The 22,125-nt window shown below is 45.3% G+C and overlaps 1 protein-coding gene across 3 annotated transcripts in view; it reads left to right on the forward strand.

The window, feature by feature from the left end:
* The window catches only part of LOC147106611 (N-acetyl-beta-glucosaminyl-glycoprotein 4-beta-N-acetylgalactosaminyltransferase 1-like), a 950,756-nt gene that overhangs the window by 552,737 nt on the left and 375,894 nt on the right, over nt 1-22,125 (forward strand). For all 3 annotated transcript variants that reach the window (XM_086007621.1, XM_086007622.1, XM_086007623.1), the window contains exon 7: nt 1,082-1,149. In XM_086007621.1, the coding sequence (XP_085863747.1) occupies nt 1,082-1,149 (68 nt within the window). The remainder of the gene's footprint in view (nt 1-1,081; nt 1,150-22,125) is intronic.

Raw genomic sequence — 22,125 nt, forward strand, 5'->3', positions numbered from 1 at the left:
CTTGTCTGACAGCCATTTGGGGCTTTTCATAGTTGCTGCATTGAAATGTCTTTGGGGGATCTGGCTGATATTTTTTATTGATGGACACTGTCTGCGTGTCCTCCTTCTAAGCATGAAGACAGCACAGAAATATAAAGATAGAATCACACCTCAGCACCAGAATGCCTTCGTAATTAAATCATTGCCATATCCCGCAATGTATGTAATGTTCCTTTTAAAGCGTTTGACAAATTATATTTCTCTTAGAAGACATCTCCTGTAATGCATTAATGTCTCTTTTTAACCTTATATTATAATTTTAAAATCATTAATAGCAGTTGTCTGCATTGAACACTGACAGCTGTGCCGAGTTAGCTGATCCAGGCAAGGCAGTGGTTGGGACAGTACATTGGCCTCAATGCCCTCACGCTGGGGAGCAGAGATTTCAGCCAATGCTGTCACTTCTGATTGCTGCCCTGCTGGAAAGTGGGTGGGGTCTATTTTGACTTCTAGGTGACCGACCAGCAATCTGGGTCCTTTTTACATCATAGGATCCCGATTTTCATGTTAAAAAGGGGCCTATCACCTGAAACAGGCGGATGCTTTGGACACCCGGCAGTAGGCCCCTTTCAAAATAGAACCGGCCGCATCGCTAGTGTTTTGAGGCCGTTACCGTCCCATTAACGCAGTGACCATCAGTGACCCGAAGGCAGTGACCATCAACCCCCATGTGTGGACACTGAATTGAGGACAGGAACGACTTTTGCTAGGATGCTCCTGACAGTTGATTAATCTGTTAACACTTACTGTCTAGATTCACAGATAAAGAATGGCCACTCCAGGGGTGCAAATCCTCAGCATGAGTTGGCCTCTTCAGAAAAGAGGAGGGAGAAAATAGGAGGAGAGATTAAAAAAAGCTGTGTGTAAAATTCTGTTTCTATTTCTAGATGATTTTTTAGTCAACTGCAATGGTTAACATCAAATACAACAACATCTATAATGCACCTGTTTTTTTTAATTTATAATTTCTACTCCATCTCCTTACCTCCAGAGCTGGCCCAAGTCAGTAAAGTGACTAATCCTTCCCATGATTCTCTTTCAGCTGGGTACAGAGTGGGCTGCTCCAGGCGAGTTCACCAAGTTCAGATCACAAGTCTCCAATCCAGTCCAGTAAGCGCATTATTTCATTCCTAATTCAGAATGACTACAGAATGACTACAGCAATGATATCAGAATGGAGCAAACTGGTTGTAAACTTAGATTCAAAGGTTAATTTAGTCCCAGTCAAGTAGATCGTAGGAATAAGGATTGAATTTGTTGAAGCACTTCTGAGATCTGTCTGATGGTCCCTAACATGACATCTTGGTTAATAGTTTTTTTATAACATATGCTATTGGATGTTTGAGGTGAGCTCAAGTAATTTTGGAAATTTACGTATTTGGATTTTTCTTATTGGGTTCCAATGATTAGGAAATGAAGTCAAAGAGGTGACTGCTGTTGGTGCTGTGACCATACATTACAGCTGGTGGGTGGAAGTGGCTGTACGGAGTGTATTAATGTTAGCCAAATGGGAATCTGCAGGGGTGGAAGTATTTTTCTGTTAATAAAGAGGAGACCATTAAGTATGGAGTTGATCAGTAGGAACTGTGCTGTTGTGGGCTCTTTTCAGCAGACGCATTGATAAAGGAACAAGCAATCGAGTTATTTAATTAACACAAAGACATTCACGGGTGGGCACACTTAATTTTCTTAGCGCAATATCCTGAAGCTCTGGAGCAAATGATCTTATTTTTACATTTTGTGAATTGAGCTTTGTGTGTGGCTCACTCTTTGACAGTAAATAATCTTAAACTTGCGCCAGGACATGTGTAGGAGCAATTCAATGATGACTTTGGGTAGATTTTCAACTTGCCACCCGGGCGTAAATCTGGGGTTGCAGATTGGTTGCCTGTTATAGAAACTGAAGGAAAGGACTTGAAATTTTGGTTTGGAGACAAAACCTTTTCCACCTACACGTTTCCATGTAGTATAACAGCAGGAGGTTGATTCTGTGCTGTGTCTTTCCCTGGCTAGCGCTAGCCAGACAGTGCACTCTGGTACACACCCATCACAACATGCTTCAGTCCAAATGCACCACATTCATCCATTTTTTAATATCCATCTGTCAGTCGCCCTTGTCTTGAGGTTTGACTTATTTTGAATGTGGATGCCAGGCAGGTCCACTTAGTCATATTTTGGCATCTAAATGCACACATTTGCCGAAGACACTGAGAATCTGTCCATTTGTTCTTAACAAGCCTGAAAAAGAGGAATGCATGAGACAGGGACTGGTAGTCCTTCTGTACAGCAAATACACTATCCAGCAACAAACACTAGCATGCTACAAAAAAGCACCCAAATCATTTTAAGCTTCTGGTAATCCTTTTTATCTTGGCAGCAAACATACAGCCTTACAATGTTGGTTGTGCTTGTGTAAAACCTGTTTGCAAATAATCCAGCCTAAGACACAGAAGGACATCAGCTAACTGACTTGAGGCAATATCCCCTCAACCAGCTAAATCAAAACTGTCTTGCCTTTAAACTCTAATGTGCCCTGTACATGCACAGGAGTCAGCATGGAGATGTAGACGAGCCTTGTAGTATCAAGACGTGAGAACAGCTTTTCCCCAGTGTATATGTATATATAACTTTAAGTAGCATTTCTGTAACTGAGAAAAGTACAGTTACTCTAGAGGCAGATAGTCATAGCTGACAGTGTATATAACTAATTAATTAGTAGAAAAATGTCACTATTAATAGAATTATTTCACTTTTATTTTTTAAATTAATTTGAGTAGAGCTTAGTTTCTTGGTGGTTAATAATCACCATGGAATTAATACCATTTGCAAGTCCATCGTGTGACCCGAACAATCGATATAGAGTTGTTTGGATGTAAAGGCACTTTGAATTTGCCTATGTTTGAGTCCAGATCCAAATACTCCTTCCTTCTTACCATTAAACCAAGGCCTAATGCCGAAGCCCGTGGGAGGTATCCCGTCCAAGAATTGGGAGCTGAAAGACCGCGTCAGCAACAGTAGCCAGAAATGGACTCCTGGATCTGTGCATCATAAAAGATGGGAAGGTCACTGTAATAAGGGAAGGGAATACAGTGAACAGAAATTAACCTTTGCCTCAGGAAAGACCAATTTTGCAAAAAAAAAGAGAATACTGTTACAGGGCCTTGGTGAGACCACACCTGGAGTACTGTGTGCAGTTTTGGTCTCCTTGCCTAAGAAAGGAAATGGGGATGTTCGCTGATGACTGCACAGTGTTCAGCACCATTCACAACTCCACAGCTAATGAAGCAGTCCATACCCGCATGCAACAAGACCTGGACGACATTCAGGCTTGGGTTGATAAGTGGCAGGTAACATTTGCGCCACAGAAGTGCCAGGCAATGACTATCTCCAACAAGCGAGAGTCTAACCACCTCCCCTTGACATTCAATGGCATTACCATCGCCGAATCCTGGGGGTCAACATTAACCAGAAACTTAACTGGACCAGCCACATAAATACAGTGGCAACAAGAGTAGGTCAGAGGCTAGGTATTCTGCGGCGAGTGTCTCACCTCCTGACTCCCCAAAGCCTTTCCACCATCTACAAGGCACAAGTAAAGAGTGTGATGGAATACTCTCCACTTGCCTGGATGAGTGCAGCTCCAACAACACTCAAGAAGCTCCATACCATTCAGGACAAAGCAGCCCGCTTGATTGGCACCCCATCCACCACCTTAAACATTCACTCCCTCCACCACCGGCGTACCGTGGCTACAGTGTGTACCATCTACAAGATGCACTGCAGCAACTTGCCAAGGCTTCTTCGGCAGCACCTCCCAAACCCACGACCTCTTCCACCTAGAAGGACAAGGGCAGCAGGCGCATGGGAACACCACCACCTCCAAGTTCCCCTCCAAGTCACACACCATCCTGACTTAGAAGTATATCGCCGATCCTTCATTGTCGCTGGGTCAAAATCCTGGAACTCTCTACCTAACAGCACTGTGGGAGTACCATCACCACACGGACTGCAGTGGTTCAAAAAGGCGGCTCACCACCACCTTCTCAAGGGCAACTAGGGATGGGCAATAAATACTGGCATTGCCAGCGATGCCCTGATCCCATAAATGAATATTAAAAAAAAAATACTTGCCATAGAGGGAGTGCAGCGAAGGTTCAGCAGACTGATTCCTGGGATGGCAGGACTGTTGTATGAGGAGAGATTGGGTTGACTAGGCCTGTATTCACTAGAGTTTAGAAGAATGAGAGGGGATCTCATTGAAATATATAAAATTCTGACAGGGCTAGACAGACTGGATGCAGGGAGGATGTTTCCCCTGGCTGGGGGGTCTAGAATGAGGGGTCACAGTCTCAGGATACGGGATAGGACATTTAGGACTGAGATGAGGAGAAATTTCTTCACTCAGAGGGTGGTAAACCTGTGGAATTCTTTACCACAGAAGGCTGCGGAGGCCAAGTCACTGAATATATTTAAAAAGGAGATAGATAGATTTCTAGACACAAAAGGCATCAAGCGGTATGGGGAGAGGGGGGAATATGGTATTGAGATAGAGGATCAGCCACGATCACATTGAATGGCGGAGCAGGCTCGAAGGGCCGAATGACCTACTCCTGCTCCTATTTTTCTATGTTTCTAAATCCTAGAGGGATGGGATCTAATTGAGATGAAGGCCATACATGTCAAGAGGGTGAATGGTATGTTACCACAAGGGAACACGTGTCCATCGGATTAATGGTACATTTACCCTGATGGAGAATGTACGTGCCCAAGAGTAGGGGCTGCATATGGCCACTTCTTCTGTCCACTGTGAGCATCACTGAGAGTCCTTACATAGGAGCAGGTTGTTGTCTTGCCTCATGACACTGGAATGGTTTGTACAACTCTCCCTGCCCAAACAGCAACATTACTAACCCTGTTCTTTGTATTGTCACTGATGTGTGTACAGTCCCATCCAGATTGTAAAGTGCTATCCTGTTACAGCACTTGGCCATCATAAATCAAATTAAATTCAAAAGCTTCTTTTGTGCACAGATCATTTGTCTCTCTGCACAAACTGCAGCATAATGGGCCACATATCTGGAGCAAAGTTGTTCACTCAACCCTGGAGTCAGCCCAGAGATAAGATGCTGCTTTTCTGGGTTGAGTTGCAGGGACGTTTTCAATTCTCTGCAAGCTATCTGCCCTAAGGGAAACAGAATTTGCTGTACCACAGTCCTCTGTTGAACAGAGTGTGAAAAAGATGTAACAAAGCATCTGTATATATATCTCTTTCTTATAAAGTCTGATGCCATGTCAGGGGAGTGCTCTGGAGTAATATTCCACGTGGTTTAGTGCCAGTCTTGTGCAGGTTATGTTTTTTTTGCAGCTAAATATGTGCTTAAGGATCATTTAATTTCCAAGATTTGCTCCCAGGATAATTGAATGTGTTTTAACCATGAATGACTTGACATAAAAGATATTCTACAATCTGATCTTCACATGGTAAAGTGGTACGGCAACTTTGTTAGTGAGATCAGGTTCCAACGAGGAACAACTATTATAAAATCTGATGCATCAGTGCCAGCTTCGTAGAACTTGCAAACTTCAGTGTGCAGCCTTTGTTACATGCAACCTTTTTGACACCCGCACTGTACTTTTTTTATATTGTATATTCAGTCCATTCATAACCTGTAGGCACATGGTATTCTCATTTATACTGATATACAGAACTCTCTGTATTTCTATCCAAACAGTCCCCTGTGCCAGTACAGAACATTCTCCCTGCGTATCTGCATCTATAAAGTATTCTGTCCACTGTATCTGTGTCAGTCCAGTTCACTCCTCATTTGCATCTTTCCTCCACTGTTGCTGACACTGTCTTTCAACTCCCGATTTTAAAATTCTCATCCTTGTTTTCAAATCCCTCCATGACCTTGCCTCTCCCTATCTCTGTAATCTCCTCCAGCCCCACAACCCTCCGAGATATCTGTGCTCCTCTAATTTGCTCCACCATTGGTGGCCATGCCTTCTGTTGCCTAGGCTCTAAGCTCTGGGATTCTCTCCCTAAGATTCTCTCTGCCACTCTACCTCTCTCTCCTCCTTTAAGACACTCCTTAAAACCCACCTCTTTGACCAAGCTTTTGGTCACCTGCCCTAATTTATCCTTATGTGGCTCGGTGTCAATTTTTGTGTCTTAAAATACTGTACTCCTGTGCAGCGTCTTAGGAGGTTTTACTACGTTAAAGGCGCTATATAAATACAAGTAGTTGTTGTTGTTCTGGATAGGATAACCACTGTGTGTTGTGGAATTAGCCCTTGCCTTTAATAGTGGGGAGGAAAGAATATTTGGATCTGGGATCAAACACAGGTACATTCAAAGTGCATTGACACCCTAGCAGCTCTATATAGATTGCTCAGGTCATACAATGGATTTGTAAGTGGAATTAATTCCATGGTAAGTATTAACCACCACAAAACTAAGCTCTATGCAAATTAATGAAAAAAGAAAAAGCAAAATAATTATATCAACAGTGAAAATTTTCTACCAATTAATATTTGGCATAAGCACTGTTGGCTATGCCTGTCTGTCTCTAACTGTACTTTTAAAGTTTACTCTCTTCCAGTGTATTTCACTCTCTATAGTACGACTCCCCCTGCCTCCCGTATCTGTACGGCCCACTCTCTGCAATTTAGATATTTATTACGGTGTTTTTTAAAGGAATACTATTTCTCTTCACAAATATTCATGTCCAAACAGTGCTTTGAAGTCGAACCCACGACCTCTATTGACCTAGTGTGTCATCAGCACAAGAAGAGCTTATGTGAAGTGAATTAATCCAGATCAGCTCAATCTCAACTGAGCTCGACTTCTGTCTCTGACCAAGGTTAAAACCTGCATTTCAGCAGGCTTTATGTGGTGACAGTGTCATCCGACCGATCCAATTTTCTAATGCAGAAACATGCGAGAAGAATGATCCGGCAGTAATCGGGTTGAGTTGTGAGAAGGTGGCAGAGTTAAAAGGAGTTTAAACCTGAGCTAACAATTAGGGGCTTTAGCATTGTGTGGGAAAACCCCATAAAAAGTGATAGTCGTTCTGTCAACTGGAGCTCTGGGTGACAGCTTCCATAATCATAAATAAAAACTGAAAATGCCAGAAATGCGCACCACGGCGAACAGTGTTTGAAAGAGAGAGATTCATTAATTTTTCAGATGGGTTCCATCCTCAAAGGGAGTTTTACAACTGAACTGTTCTGATGAAAGGTCATTGACCTGAAGCATTAACTCTGTTTCTCGCTCCACAGATGCTGCCTGACATCCCGTGCAGCCCAGGACCAGCTTTTCCTATATTAAATTTTGCACAAAGGGACCGCGCACCCAAAAAAAAATTATGGGGAACATTGCTGCTGAATATTTCCAGCATTTTCTGTTTTTATTTACAACTGAACTGTCTACCTGTATCTCTTTCAGATGCTGATTGGCTTGCTGCGCCCTTCCAACAATTTCTGTTTTTATTTTAGATTTCAGGCATTCATGGTTTCAACTTGCTGTTTCCCTAATCCTATTATTCACTCTCCTTGCTCTTTCAGTTCCAATAATCAAGAGATACTTTGCTGAGTTAGAAGAGCTGGTTGATGACCGTTGTGCTTTTGAGGCTCGGTTCTACTTGATGGTTGGATCACTTACAGTTGAGCCCTGTTTATATAGTACCTCAAGTCTGCCAGTGGCATGAGTCCAAAAGTGCCTTCAGGTTGCACAGCATTTGACATTTCCCTTTCACTGCTTTAATGAGCACATTGCTACTGTCAAATTGAACTGTGTTCAACTTTGAGAATTGTGATTTAAAGGACTGGAAACCAGGGATACCTGCTTAAGGAACATCCATGTACAAATCGTGCTCTGCAATGCTTATTCTGAGAATGGAATGGCATGTTTTCAGAGGAGTCAGATTCTATGATGCATTGCAGATTCCCTAATAAAGGATGTCTTATTGTGAGGAGAACACACATTTCCACTTAGTTTCTTTGCGGTGTCCTGTTATTGTGATAATGAAGTTTTCTTTTTAAATGTAGTGGGTGCCTTGTTGCTGAGTGCTATTTTGAGTATATAAAACATACAATTTGAATGCAGTATACAATACATATAGTATAGTATAGTATGTGGGGTGCCGCAGGGATCAGTGCTGGGGCCTCAACTATTTACAATTTATATTAATGACTTGGATGAAGGGACCGAGTGTAATGTAGTCAAATTTGCTGATGATACAAAGATAGGTGGGAAAGCAAATTGTGTGGAGGACACAGCGAATCTCCAAAGGGATATAGATAGGCTAAGTGAGTGGGCAAAAATCTGGCAGATGGAGTATAATGTGGGGAAAATGCAAGGTTATCCACTTTGATAGGAAAAATAAAAAAGCAAATTATTATTTAAATGGGGAGAGATTACAAAATGCGGAGGTACAGAGTGATCTGGGGGTCCTTGTACATGAATCACAAAAAGTTAGCATGCAGGTACAGAAGTAATTAGGAAGGCAAATGGAATGTTGGCCTTTATTGCAAAGGGAATGGAGTATAAAAGCAGGGAAGTCCTGTTACAACTGTACAGGGCATTGGTGAGACCACACCTGGAGTACTGCGTACAGTTTTGGTCTCCTTATTTAAGGAGGGATATACTTGCATTGGAGGCAGTTCAGAGAAGATTCACGAGGTTGATTCTGGAGATGACGGGGTTGTCTTATGAAGAAAGGTTGAGCAGGTTGGGCCTATACTCATTGGATTTTAGAAGAATGAGAGGGGATCTTATTGAAACATATAAGATTTTGAAGGGGCTTGACAGGGTAGATGCAGAGAGGATGTTTCCCCTCGTGGGGGAATCTAGAGCCAGGGGGCATAATTTCTGAATAAGGGGGCACCCATTTAAAAAGGAAATGAGGAGGAATTTCTTCTCTCAGAGGGTCATGAATCTTTGGACTTTTCTTCCCCAGAGAGCTGTGGAGGCCGGGTCATTGAATATATTTAAGGTGGAGAGAGACAGATTTTTGAATGGTGAGGGAGTGAAGGGTTATGGGGAGCGGGTAGGGAAGTGGAGTTGAGGCCAAGATCAGATCAGCCATGATATTACTGAATGACGGAGCAGGCTCGAGGGGCCAAATGATCTACTCCGGCTCCTACTTCGTATGTTCTTATGTATGTTATGAGCATAAACAGAAAGAGGTAATATATCTTTGAGCTTAGTAAATAGGAATAAAAATGAGGCAGATTAGGATTATGTTGTTCTCAGTAATGACACTACCCCATAGAAGCGTGGTACCTTCTAAAGAAACAAAAAGCAGATTGGTTATGCCATAAATGGAAGCAAAAATTGTGTTAATGCAAAATGTTTGTTGTATCTAGAATTTAAAAAAAAATCATTCTGGGGATTTGGGCGTCACTGGGAAGACCAGCACTTATTGGCCATTCCTAGTTGCCGAGGTGATGGTGGAACTGAGTTGCTTGCTAGGCCACTTCAGAGGGCAGTGAAGAGTCATCACATTTGTGTGTGACTAGAGTTACATATCGGCCAGACCGGGTAAGGCCGACAGGTCTCCGTCCTTAAAGGACATTACTGAACCAATGGATTTTTATGACAATCCAATAGCTTCATGATTACTTTTTACCAGCTTTTTATTTCCAGATTTTTTTAAACTGAATTTAAATTCCCAAACTGCCATAATGGGAATTGAACTCATGTTCTCTTGAATAGTCCCCGTCTCTGGATTACTAGTTCTGTAACATAACCTCTTCTCTTAACCACTACACTACTGTATCCCTTATTTATCTATTTAACACTTAGCAATTTCTGTTCTTTTTCCCAAAATGTGCTACTTCATTTATCTGTGCATTGAACTGTATCTGCCACCTGTCTGCCTACTTCACTAACCTTTTTATGGTTTCTTGCATTTACCTGCATTTTTATTCACAGTTTGTGATGCCCCCTTATTTGCTATTGAATGCAAACTTCAAATTTGTTCCTTTTGTACCAATGTACAAGCCACTTATATAAACGGAAATCAAAAAGAGGTCCCAATGAAGATCCCTGGGTCACACGGCTACCCAAATACTGCCAAGCCAAAAAAAATCCATTTACCCCTGCTTCGTTACATTCTATCCCCTAGTCATGTCTCTATCCATGTGGCTATATTGCCTTTATGTGCCTTAATTTTCAGATGTCTCCTCTTTGGTACCTCATCAAATGTCTGCTGAAATTTTGTGTATCCAACATCTGCCACATTCCTTTATTTATACAACCTGTAATTTCCTCAAAAAATTCCAATTAAATTAATTGATCCTGACCTGCCCCTTACAAATCCATGCCAACTTCCATGCTTCGCCTATGCCTTTCTAAATGCTCACTAATTTCATCCTGTATTATAGACTTGAGGCAAGTCTAACTGGCCTAAACATTCCTGGCTCATCTCTTTCCCTTTTTTTGGAGAGGAGTGTATAATTTGTCACCCTCCAGTCCTTTGGCATAATTCCTCGTTCCAAAACCTTTTGGAAAATTATAGCTGGCATCTCTGCTTTCTGCTCCCCAACCTCCTTCAGTATTGTGGGATGCATCCCATCTGCACCTAGTGACATTTTTACTTTCAGTCCCCAAAATTTTTTTAAATAGTTTCTTTTAGCATAACTATTTCTAGTAGTGTCTTTTTCCACATCCTGCAAGTAACCCTGAAGTCTTACTTTCACTTCCTCTGTTTAAACTGAAGTAAAGCACTTATTAAGCATCCCTGCTATTCCCTCTTTTTCTCTGTCTTTTACCTTTCTGTTACCCACCAGTCTATTTTCATTTGCATTTTTGCTCCCTCTTAGTCTTCTTAATCTTGCTTTTATGCTTCCCTTCGATATATTTTATGTTTCTCATAGTTTTCTTCTGCATTATCCCACTATATTTGTCACCTACTTCTTAAACCACATGTGCACTTTAACCACTCTCCTAGAACCCCTGTTAGGATCGTAGAACCTTACAGCACAGAAGGGAGCCATTTGGCCTGTCGTGCCTGTGTCGGCTTATTCAAAGAGCTGTCCAATTGAGTCCCACACCTCAGATTTTTCCCCATAACCCTGTAAATTAGTCCTCTTCAACTACATGTCCAATTGCCTTTTGAAAGTTCCTATGGAATCTGGTTCCACCACACTTTCAGGTCGTGCGTTCCAGATCATAACAGCTGTCTGTATGAAAACATTCCTTCTCATTTCCCCTTTAGTTCTTTTGCTAATTATTTTAACTCTATGACCTCTAGTTACCGACCCACTTGCCAGTGGAAACAGTTTCTCCCTACTTGCTCGATCAAAACCCGTCATGATTTTGAATACCTCTATTAGGTCTCCCCTTAACCTTCTCTACTCTACGCAGAACAACCCCAACTTCTCCAATCTCTCCACATAAGTCCCTCATCCCTGGTATCATCCTGGTAGACCTCATCTGTACCCTCGCCAGGGCCATGACATCCTTCCTAAAGTGTGGTGCCCAGAATTGTACACAATATTCCAATTGAGGCCTAACCAGAGATTTGTAAAGGTTTAACATGACTTCCTTGTTTTTGTATTCAGTACCCCTATTTACAAAGCCAAGTATCCCATACGCTTTCTTAACTGACATATCAACTTGCCCTGCCACCTTCAAAGATTCATGAATATGCACCCTTAGGTCGCTTTGCTCTTGCAACCCCCTCAAAATAGTACCATTTAGAATATACTGCCTCTTCATATGGTTCCTCCTAAAATGCATCAAGTCACACTTATCTGCATTAAATTGCTCATTATTTATTATGTTGCCAAGTTTTGTATCACCTGCAAACTTTGAAATTGTACTCCCTATACCCAAATCTAGGTAATTAATATTGTTGTGTATTTTGAATGTGTATTAGAATTGTCCCACATGGGATACCGTAGTGGTGATTTGCAATGCACTATGGGAAATGTAGTGCATTGAGTGAAGAAGCACATTGTAAATAAAATGGCCGTTAACTAAACTCTCCACCCTGGAGTCCTTCTTAATTGTTATATAGGTAAGGGTATAAAACCCCTTGAGACACAACAAAACTGGCGATGAGGACGACGGACTTGCGCATCACTTTGCACTGGAATCGGCGATGTTTAAAGTAAGAAGTTCCTGTCGTTTCTTAATGGCGCGCCCACAGTTTAGTGCTGATGCAATCGCCTCGTAAAGGTGGCGGTTCGTGTGTTACACAAATAAGAAGGGGGAGAGTAACGATACAGTGAAACGAAGTGGAGGAAAAGGACTGTAAAAAAAATTTTTAAAGTGGAGGAAAAGGACTGTAAAGAAAAAAAAAAGATAACAAAATGGCTATGCTAACCGGAGCGTTTGGACCATTTGATGAAACGGCGGAGCAGTGGAGTGCTTATACAGAGCGTTTCAGATTTTTCATGACTGCAAATGGCATTAAAGATGACGTGAAAGTGGCGACGTTCCTCAGTGTGATCGGAGCAAAAACATTTGGCTTGTTACGGAGTTTACTGCACCCGGATAAGCCCGGCGCTAAGACATATGATCAGATTGTGGAAGTTTTGGAAACACATTTCGCACCCAAGCCGCTGCTGATTGCCGAGAGGTTCAGGTTTCACAAACGAAACCAAGGGGAGGGTGAGTCCATAGCCGAATATGTTGCAGTGCTAAAGAAGCTAACTGAGCATTGTGAGTTTGGTGAAACTCTAAATGACACTGTCCGTGATAGGTTTGTGTGTGGATTAAGATGTGAAGCAACACAGAAGCGCTTGCTCACGACTGACAAACTGACGCTTAAATCAGCAGTGGAGCTCGCTGTGTCTATGGAGTTAGCAGCTAAAGATGCACAGCTGTTGGGGGCTGCAACAAGAGTGCACAGGGTAGCAGCTACACCGGATAAGCATGCAAGGGGCGCCAGAGAGTGTTACAGATGTGGAAGGTCAGGTCATCAGCCATCTGACTGCTGGTGTAAAGACCTGACCTGTCGGAAAAGTGAAAAGAAAGGAAGACATTGAACGTGTGTGTAAAGGACAAAGCAAACAATCCTACACAGAGACACACAAAAACAAACAAGGAAACACATCCAACTGGCATTCTAAAAAGAAAAACCTACACATGGTGAAACAAGAACAGGAAGACAGTGACACAGACTCTGATGGGGAGCTGAATCTCCATGTGTTAACGGTGAATGGAGGCTCATCAGGCTATGGAGTCACTCCACTACTAGAGGGAATACCGGTCAAAATGGAGCTGGATACGGGGGCCGCTGTCTCCTTGATTTCAGAAAAGCTATTCAAAGAAAAACTGAACCACCTATCACTGACGCCGGCCAAGCTCATCTTAAAGACCTACACTGGGGAAACAGTCCCAATGCTGGGTAAGACGGAGGTCAAGGTGGAGCTTAATGGACAAACCGTGATGCTGCCAGTTTACGTGGTCAAGGGTGACTATCCATCCCTGATGGGCAGGCCATGGTTGGAGAAAATTCATCTGGATTGGAAAAAAGTGAATGCGGTGTCAGTCGAAGAGGCGGGGCTAGCGGCAGTGTTGACAAAGCATGCGGCTGTCTTTGACGGAGAATTGGGGAGTATGAAGGGGATTACGGTCAAACTCAAGGTGAAGCCTGACAGCCAGCCATGATTCCTGAAGGCCAGGAACGTTCCCTACACCCTCAGACCAAAGGTGGAGGCTGACCTGGAGTGTCTGGTCAAGATAGGGGTCCTGGTGCCGGTTTCGCACAGTGAGTGGGCCACGCCCGTGGTACCAGTGATGAAGAGTGACGGCGCGGTTCGCTTATGTGGAGATTTCAAAGTAACAGTGAATCCTGTGCTCTCAGCTGAACAGTACCCCCTCCCCATCATTGAAGATCTTTTCGCGGGTCTAGCAGGCGGTCAGAAGTTTAGCAAAATTGATCTATGCCAAGCCTACTTGCAGATACATGTAGAAGAGGACTCACAGAAGTACCTCACCATCACCACCCACAAGGGCCTCTACAGGTACTGCCGCCTACCCTTTGGTATAACGTCAGCACCAGCATTGTTTCAGCGGGCTATGGACCAGATCTTAAGTGGCATTCCAGGGGTACAATGTTATCTCGACGATATCCTTGTCACATGAAAGGACGACAACGAGCATCTGCAGAACCTGCCGAAGACACTGGGAAGACTTGAAGTATATGGCTTACGTGTTTGCAAGGACAAATGCGAATTTTTCAAGCCATCAGTGGAGTACCAAGGCCATGTCATCGACGCGGACGGCCTACACACAGCACCGTCGAAAGTGAAAGCCATTGCCGACGCTCCTGCACCTACAAATGTCGGCCAGCTGCGGTCATTCTTAGGTCTCCTGAACTATTACGGAAAGTTTATTCCACAGCTGGCATCACTGTTGAAGCCATTACATGAGTTGCTGTGTCAGGACAAGGCCTGGGCGTGGACGAAGGAGTGCGAAGCTGCATTCAAGAAAGCCAAAGCAGCTTTGACTGACCCCAGAGTGTTTGCGCACTTTGACCCGTCGTTGCAGATTCAGCTGGCCTGTGACGCGTCGCCTTATGGCGTCGGCGCGGTCATGTCCCACATCTTTCCCTCAGGCGAAGAGAAGCTGATTGCATTCGCGTCAAGGTCCCTGAGCAAGGCGAAGGTGAAATACCCGCAGATCGAAAAAGAGGCTTTGGGCATCATCTTTGGAATCAAAAAGTTCCGTCACTACTTGTTCGGAAGGAAATTCACCTTGCTGACGGATCATCGTCCTCTGACATCGATCTTTGGTCCACACACAGGAATACCCTCCCTGGCAGCGTGCAGGATGCAGCGCTGGGCGCTGATGTTAAGCGCTCACAATTACAACATCAAATACCGGAGGTCAGCAGCACATGGCAATGCGGACGGATTGTCAAGACTTCCGCTGCCTGTGCCCTCTGAAGGCTGTGAGCAGAAGATTTTCTACTTTGACATGGTGAGCAATGCCCCTGTCACGGCCCGGCAGGTCAAGAAAGAGACCAGAGTGGACCCTACGCTATCCAAGGTGCTGGATCGGGTGATGCGAGGAGACGGATCACGGGTGTCAGACGCACCACCTGAGCTCCGACCTTACCTGTCAAGAGGGAAAGAGTTGTCTGTCACGTCAGGATGCCTCCTTTGGGGCATGCGAGTGATCATACCACCAAAGCTGCGGAAACATGTCCTCAACGAGCTGCACTCAGGACATTGTGGATGAAGGAGCTGGCACAAAGCTACTTCTGGTGGCCCGGTCTGGATCATGAAATTGAAGTTGAAGCGAAATCATGCCCATCATACGAGACAACCAGGGATACACCAAGAGCAGCGCCACTGCATCCATGGGAATGGCCGGCGACACCGTGGCAACGGATCCATCTGGACTTCGCGGGACCAGTGGAAGGAGCGATGTTCCTGGTCGCGGTGGACTCCCATTCCAAATGGCCGGAGGTTGCAGTAATGTCCACTACCACTACGGAGAAAACCACCAAGACTCTGAGAGAGATCTGCCGGAGCAGATCGTAACCGACAATGGAACACAGTTCACATCCCAGGAGATGGAGGAGTTCCTCAAGAGCAATGGAATCCAGCACACGTTCTCCGCGCTTTATTATCCATCCATGAATGGATTGGCGGAGAGATTTGTCAGAACGCTGAAACGCGCGTTGAAAGCGGCAAGAAGTGATGCTCCTCTAAAGCTGCGCCTGAATGCTTTCTTGCTGAAATACCGAAACACGCCTCATGCTACGACTGGAGCATCTCCTGCTTACCTACTCATGGGAAGGCAGCTACGGACACGCCTTGACCTGCTGAGGCCAACGTCCACAGAAGCAGTGGTGTACGCCAATCAGCAGGATCAAGTCAGCAGACGAGCTCAGAGGTCCAAAGAACGACACTTTGTGGTGGGGGGCAAAGTTCTCGCGCGTAACTACACCACCCCGGAGCGGTGGGTCCCGGCTACAGTCATTCAAAAGACGGGGCCCGTTTCATACCGAGTCCGCACCGGAGACAACCGAACATGGAGACGGCATGTAGACCAGTTACTGCCAAGACAGTCGCCACAGGTAACCCAAGAAACAGAGGATCAAGGACCTGCTGGGGGCTCCAGCAGGGACTGGTCATCCGACCCTGAGACGGTGGCACCATCCACTCTTGTGCCATCGAGGGAGGAAGCCACGCCTGCAGGGTCACGGGAGAGCCAGCCAGAGCCTGCTCCTGAGACTAGGCGTTACCCCAAAGAGAAAGGCAGCCTCCAGAGCGCCTTAGTTACAGTTAGTGCTAACCTGTGTGCATGGGGCAGAATAATCCCCAGGGTTAGCGGAATGTAGAGGCAGTCTACCCTCTCTTCCAAAGTTATAGTCATTTTCAGTTATTCTGTTTTGTGGACATTCTATTTTAAGGGGGAGGAAATAGGTTGTATATTTTGAATGTGTATTAGAATTGTCCCACATGGGATACCGTAGTGGTGATTTGCAATGCACTATGGGAAATGTAGTGCATTGAGTGAAGAAGCACATTGTAAATAAAATGGCCGTTAACTAAACTCTCCACCCCAGAGTCCTTCTTAATTGTTATATAGGTAAGGATATAAAACCCCTTGAGACACAACAAATATATAAGAAGAAAAGCATTACCAATCCCTGGGGGACCCCACTGCATACTTCTCTCCAGCCAGTAAAACATCTGTTAACCACTACTCTCTGTAATGTATATACCTTTAAGGGGGGAACTACTTTTTACAGCTCATGTATACTGTAGTACCGGCAATGACCACACCTGTATATAGCACTGAGTAGTAATCTGGACAGTTCAGTTCAAGAGTGAGCCACGTTGAGTAAACACCTGTTATACCGTTTCTCCTGCAGTCTTGTGTCTTACTACTGACGGACACAACATTGGCGACGAGACAAATTCGATCCTACCTGCAACTCTGCATCACCTCCCAGGGATTCGTTCCTGGAGACCAGTAGATTGGAGGTCAAGGCCAGAGACACGGGCGTCGACCACGGGCAACCGCCCAGTCATCCAGCAGAGACTCAAGAATTGTGGGGGAGGCTGTTGAGAGCCAGGCTTGGCTTTCCAGCCGCGGTGGTCCAGCGAAACGGGCTGGCAACAGGTAGTGCGCAGACCCTTCCCGGACAGCGGCGGGCTAGAGCCCGACCGAGCGGCACAGCAAAGGGCCGAGCAGCATCGACGGGGGAGAGAGAGAGAGAGGGCAGAGCGCACAGGGCGCAGCCGGTGTTCAGGGGCCGAGCAGCGTCGAGGAGAGGGAGAGAGACGCGCAGAAACCCGCGAGGCGCCGCCATTGCCACGAGGACCGCCAAGAGCGGCGTTGGCAGCAGCACAGGAGAAGCGCGCGAAACCTACAGAGCGCCGCCATTGCCACGAGGACCGCCGAGAGTGGCGTTGGCAGCAGCGGGGGAGGAAGGAAAGCGCGGGAGACGCCATTTTAAGCCATACCCAAAATGCCGAAGAGTGGCAGTATCACCGCATTTGACAATGAAGTCGAAGATTGGACTACATATGTCGAATGAATAGAGGTATACTGCAAGGCAAATGAGGTGTCAGATGACAAGAAAGCGCCGGTATTGTTAAATTTAATGGGTGCAAAGACGTATGGCTTATTATGAAATCTAGTAACCCCAGCGAAGCCAGTGGAAAAGAGTTTTGGAGACATAGTGACGATACTACAGGAACATTTAAATGCCACACCGCTGCTGATAGCAGAAAGATTCAAGTTTCACAAACGGAACCAGCATAAGGATGAAAGCAATGCTGAATATTTAACAGAACTGCGCAAACTATCGAAACACTGCCAGTTTGGAACGGGACTGGCAGATACCTTAAGGGACAAGTTTGTGTGTGGGCTTCAAAGTGAAGGAACCCAAAAACGACTTTTATCTGAAAAGGACCTTACGCTGGACAAGGCTTTCAGCATTGCGGTATCATATGAAGCAGCAGCACGGGGCACTGCAGAGATACAACAGAGACCGCAAGAATATGGCACAAACGAAATGTCATACATAACAGAGAAGTGCTATCGCTGCGGCAGAACAACACACGACCACAATGATTTCTGGTTCAAAGACAAAGTGTGCAGACAGTGTGGAAAAGTAGGACACATAGCACGAGTCTGCAGGTCGGGAAAGAAAACCAGCAATAAGAAATCTCCAAAAGAAAAGTACAAGGTACATAAGGTGACGGAGAATAGTGCAGACGAACAAAAGAGTGATACCGACTCCGAAAGCAGGGAGCTGAGTTGTCTGAAACTATATAATGTGATCAAAACGGAGGATCACTGAACCATTTGGGTCACTCTCAAGATAGCAGGAGTCCAGGTAAAAATGGAATTGGACACAGGATCAGCCCTAACAATCATAAACCGACGGGACTACGAGCGGCTATTCTCACACATACCCTTGAGAGACACAAAAATTATTTTGAAGACGTACACGGGGCAAAAAGTCTACCTCAAAGGAAAAATAAGGATGACCGTTATATATAATGGTAAGGAAATACCAAAACTAGACCTGTATGTATTGCAAGATGGAGGACCACCATTACTGGGACGTGAATGGATCCAGAAAATACAGCTGGATTGGCATTCCATACAAGCACTGACTGTGGCTGCCAAAAAGGATGATGACGTCACACCTGGGCGACTGTCAAAGATCCTAACCGATGCGCAAGAAGTGTTCCAGCAAGGACTCGGAACACTAAAAGGCATGACAGCAACAATTAAAATCGAAGAAAACGCAAGCCCAAAAAATTTTAAGGCCAGACCGGTACCTTATGCGATCCGCCCAGCAGTCGAAGCAGAGCTGGAGAGTTTGGAATGTTCAGGAGTACTGTCCAAGGTAGACTGGAGCGAGTGGGCTACACCCATCGTCCCTGTGATGAAAAAGTCATTGAGCAGCACGCCAGGGGAACCAAGGAAGGTTCGCATCTGTGGGGACTTTAAGGTAACAGTGAACCCAGTCCTTCACACCGTGCAATATCCACTTCCGCGGATTGAAGATATTTTCGCCTCGCTATCTGGAGGGAAACGCTTCACTAAGATTGATCTGGCCCAGGCGTATCTGCAAATGGAGGTAGAAGAAGCATCAAAAAATACCTCACAATCAACACCCATAAAGGTCTCTACCAATACAACCGGCTGGTATTCGGGGTAGCATCAGCTCCGGCTATTTGACAACGGGCAATGGAACAAGTCCTGCAAGGGATCCCAGGGACCCAGTGTTATTTGGACGACATCCTGGTCACGGGCGAAAATGACAGTGATCACCTCGCCAACCTGGAGCAGGTGCTCACTAGATTGAAGGAATATGGGCTCCAAGCTAACCGCCCCAAATGCGAGTTTTTTAAAAAACAGATCTCGTATTGTGGCCACTTTATCGATAAAGAGGGGTTACATAAGTCCCCAGAAAAGATTGAGGCAGTAGTCAAGGCTCCAGCACCGGAAAACCTGTCACGACTGAGGCCGTTCCTCGGGCTGGTAAACTACTACCATAAGTTCTTGCCAAATTTGTCTACAATACTACACCCACTGAACACCCTCCTGCAAACTGGAGTGCCATGGAAGTGGAGTGACGAATGTAAACGAGCTTTCCAGAAGAGCAAAACACTAATCACATCGAAAGAGGTATTGGCCCATTTCAACCCAGCACTACCAATTCGGTTGGCGTGTGATGCGTCACCCTACGGCATTGGAGCGGTACTGTCGCACAAATTCTCGGACGGCTCAGAGAGGCCAATAGCCTTTGCGTCACGATCACTAACCTCAGCCGAGCGTAACTACGCCCAGATTGACAGGGAGGCCCTCAGCCTAGTGTGGGGAGTGAAAAAGTTCAATCACTATCTGCACAGGCAGAAATTCACCTTGCTGACTGACCACCAGCCTCTTGTCTCCATTTTTAATCTGAAGAAGGGCGTTCCAGTGATGACTGCACAACGACTACAAAGATGGTCCCTCTTTCTAGGGGCGCACCACTATGAGATTGAATATAAGGGCACGAAACAGCATGGAAATGCTGATGGGCTATAATAATAATAATAATCAACTTTATTGTCATTGTTAGTGCACAAGTGCAGTACAACGAAATGTAGGCTTGCGGCTCCCGAGAGTGTACATTTAGATTAAGACATTTAAACATTCAACATTCATTTGGCTTGTAATACATTAACATAAACATAACCATAATAAAGTGCATTGGCAGATGTGCAGGCTTTAGAGTTTATTTGTGGAGTTCAGTAGGATGACAGCCCTGGGAAAGAAGCTGTTCCTAAATCTGTTCGTTTGGGTGCGAATGCATCTGTAGCGTCTCCCAGATGGCAGGAGGGCGAACAGACTGTGGCTGGGGTGGGTAGGGTCTTTGATGATGGTACGTGACCTCTGTAAACAGCGTTTCTGGTATATGTGCTCTATGGTCGGTAGCCGGGTGCCGGTAATGCGTTGGGCAGTTTGACTACCTACTGCGGAGGAAGCACCAGCAGTGGATCCTGTCGAAATATTTCATTCGACTATAGTTGAATACCTGCCGGTAACTAACGCTCGTATAGAAAAGGAGACCCGAAATGACCCGACACTGTCTCGGGTATATGATTTGACGGTGAAGGGATGGCCAGCACATGGCGACTCACTGTTGCCAGCATTCTCAACAAGAAGAGAAGAGCTGTCAGTGTGCCGGGGGACCTTGATGTGTGGATCCCGAGTGGTAATTCCACCCAAGTTAAGGGATAGACTGCTCAATGAGCTTCATGAGGGTCATCTGGGAGGGGTAAAAATGAAATGCCTTGCCAGGGCTTATGTGTGGTGGCCGGGAATCGATAAACAAATCGAGGACCTGACCAAGAGCTGCTCAGGATGCCAGAAAGTCCAAAATGCACCACCACATGCCCCTCTACACCCATGGGAGTGGCCCTCATCTCCATGGCAACGGGTGCATATTGATTTTGCTGGTCCATTCATGGACTCAATGTTTTTAATAGCCATGGATGCGCACTCGAAATGGCCTGAGGTCATCAAAATGTCCTCCACCACCACGGAGAAAACTATTGCAGTCCTACGGACCATTTTTGCCAGGAACGGCTTGCCAGAACAGATTTGCTCCGATAACGGACCACAGTTTGTGTCCGAAGAGTTCCGGAGGTTTATGCAGAAGAATGGAGTAAGGCATTACACATCCGCCCCGTATCATCCAGCCACAAATGGATTGGCTGAGAGGTTCGTACAAACCTTTAAGAAGGCAATAAAGGCTATGTACAATGACAACATTCCGCTGCAGCAGAAGGTGGACAATTTCCTGTTCGCCTACCGGAATGCGACACATGCAGTCACCAACCAGGCCCCGGCCATGATGTTCTTTAACCGAAGGTTAAGATCTCGCCTGGATTTGCTCAGACCAAATGTACGAAGAGATGTTGAGAGTAAGCAATTCCAGCACATCCATGAGAAACCAACAAGGAGCTTCAATGTAGGGCAACCAGTCTAGGCCCACGACTACCGAACAGAAAAATGGCAGCCAGGAATGATATGCACACGGCAGGGCCCACTAATGTACACAGTGGACGTTGGGGAGAACATCGTGAGACGCCATGCTGACCAGATCCTAGAGTCACAGGAACAAGTCAACCCCATGCCTCGCCCATACATACCTGGTGATGAACCCAACGTACAGGTCGCATCTACCCCAGAAACAGTAGCATCGGAAGCTGACGATCCAACCGACGACAGGGTGCCAGAATCGCCTCCGCACCAAGAGCGAGACACTCGGGGAAGGCGCTATCCAGAAAGGATCAGGAAGCCTCCCCAAAGACTGAATATATAAATGGACTACTTTCAGCTAACATTGTATGTTAAAAGTGTTAATTGTAATTAGTTTGATATTTAATTGTTAAATGAGTGTTATGGTACTGTTAATCTAAAAGGGGAGGAATTGTAATGTATATACCTTTAAGGGGGGAACTACTTTTTACAGCTCATGTATACTGTAGTACCGGCAGTGACCACACCTGTATAAAGCACTGAGTAGTAATCTGTACAGTTCAGTTCAAGAGTGAGCCACGTTGAGTAAACACCTGTTATACCGTTCTCCTGCGGTCTTGTGT

This window comes from Somniosus microcephalus, chromosome 15 (genome assembly GCF_052327205.1).
Source record: "Somniosus microcephalus isolate GS21.2 chromosome 15, FLI_Smic_1.0, whole genome shotgun sequence".
NCBI classification, from domain to species: Eukaryota; Metazoa; Chordata; class Chondrichthyes; order Squaliformes; family Somniosidae; genus Somniosus; species Somniosus microcephalus.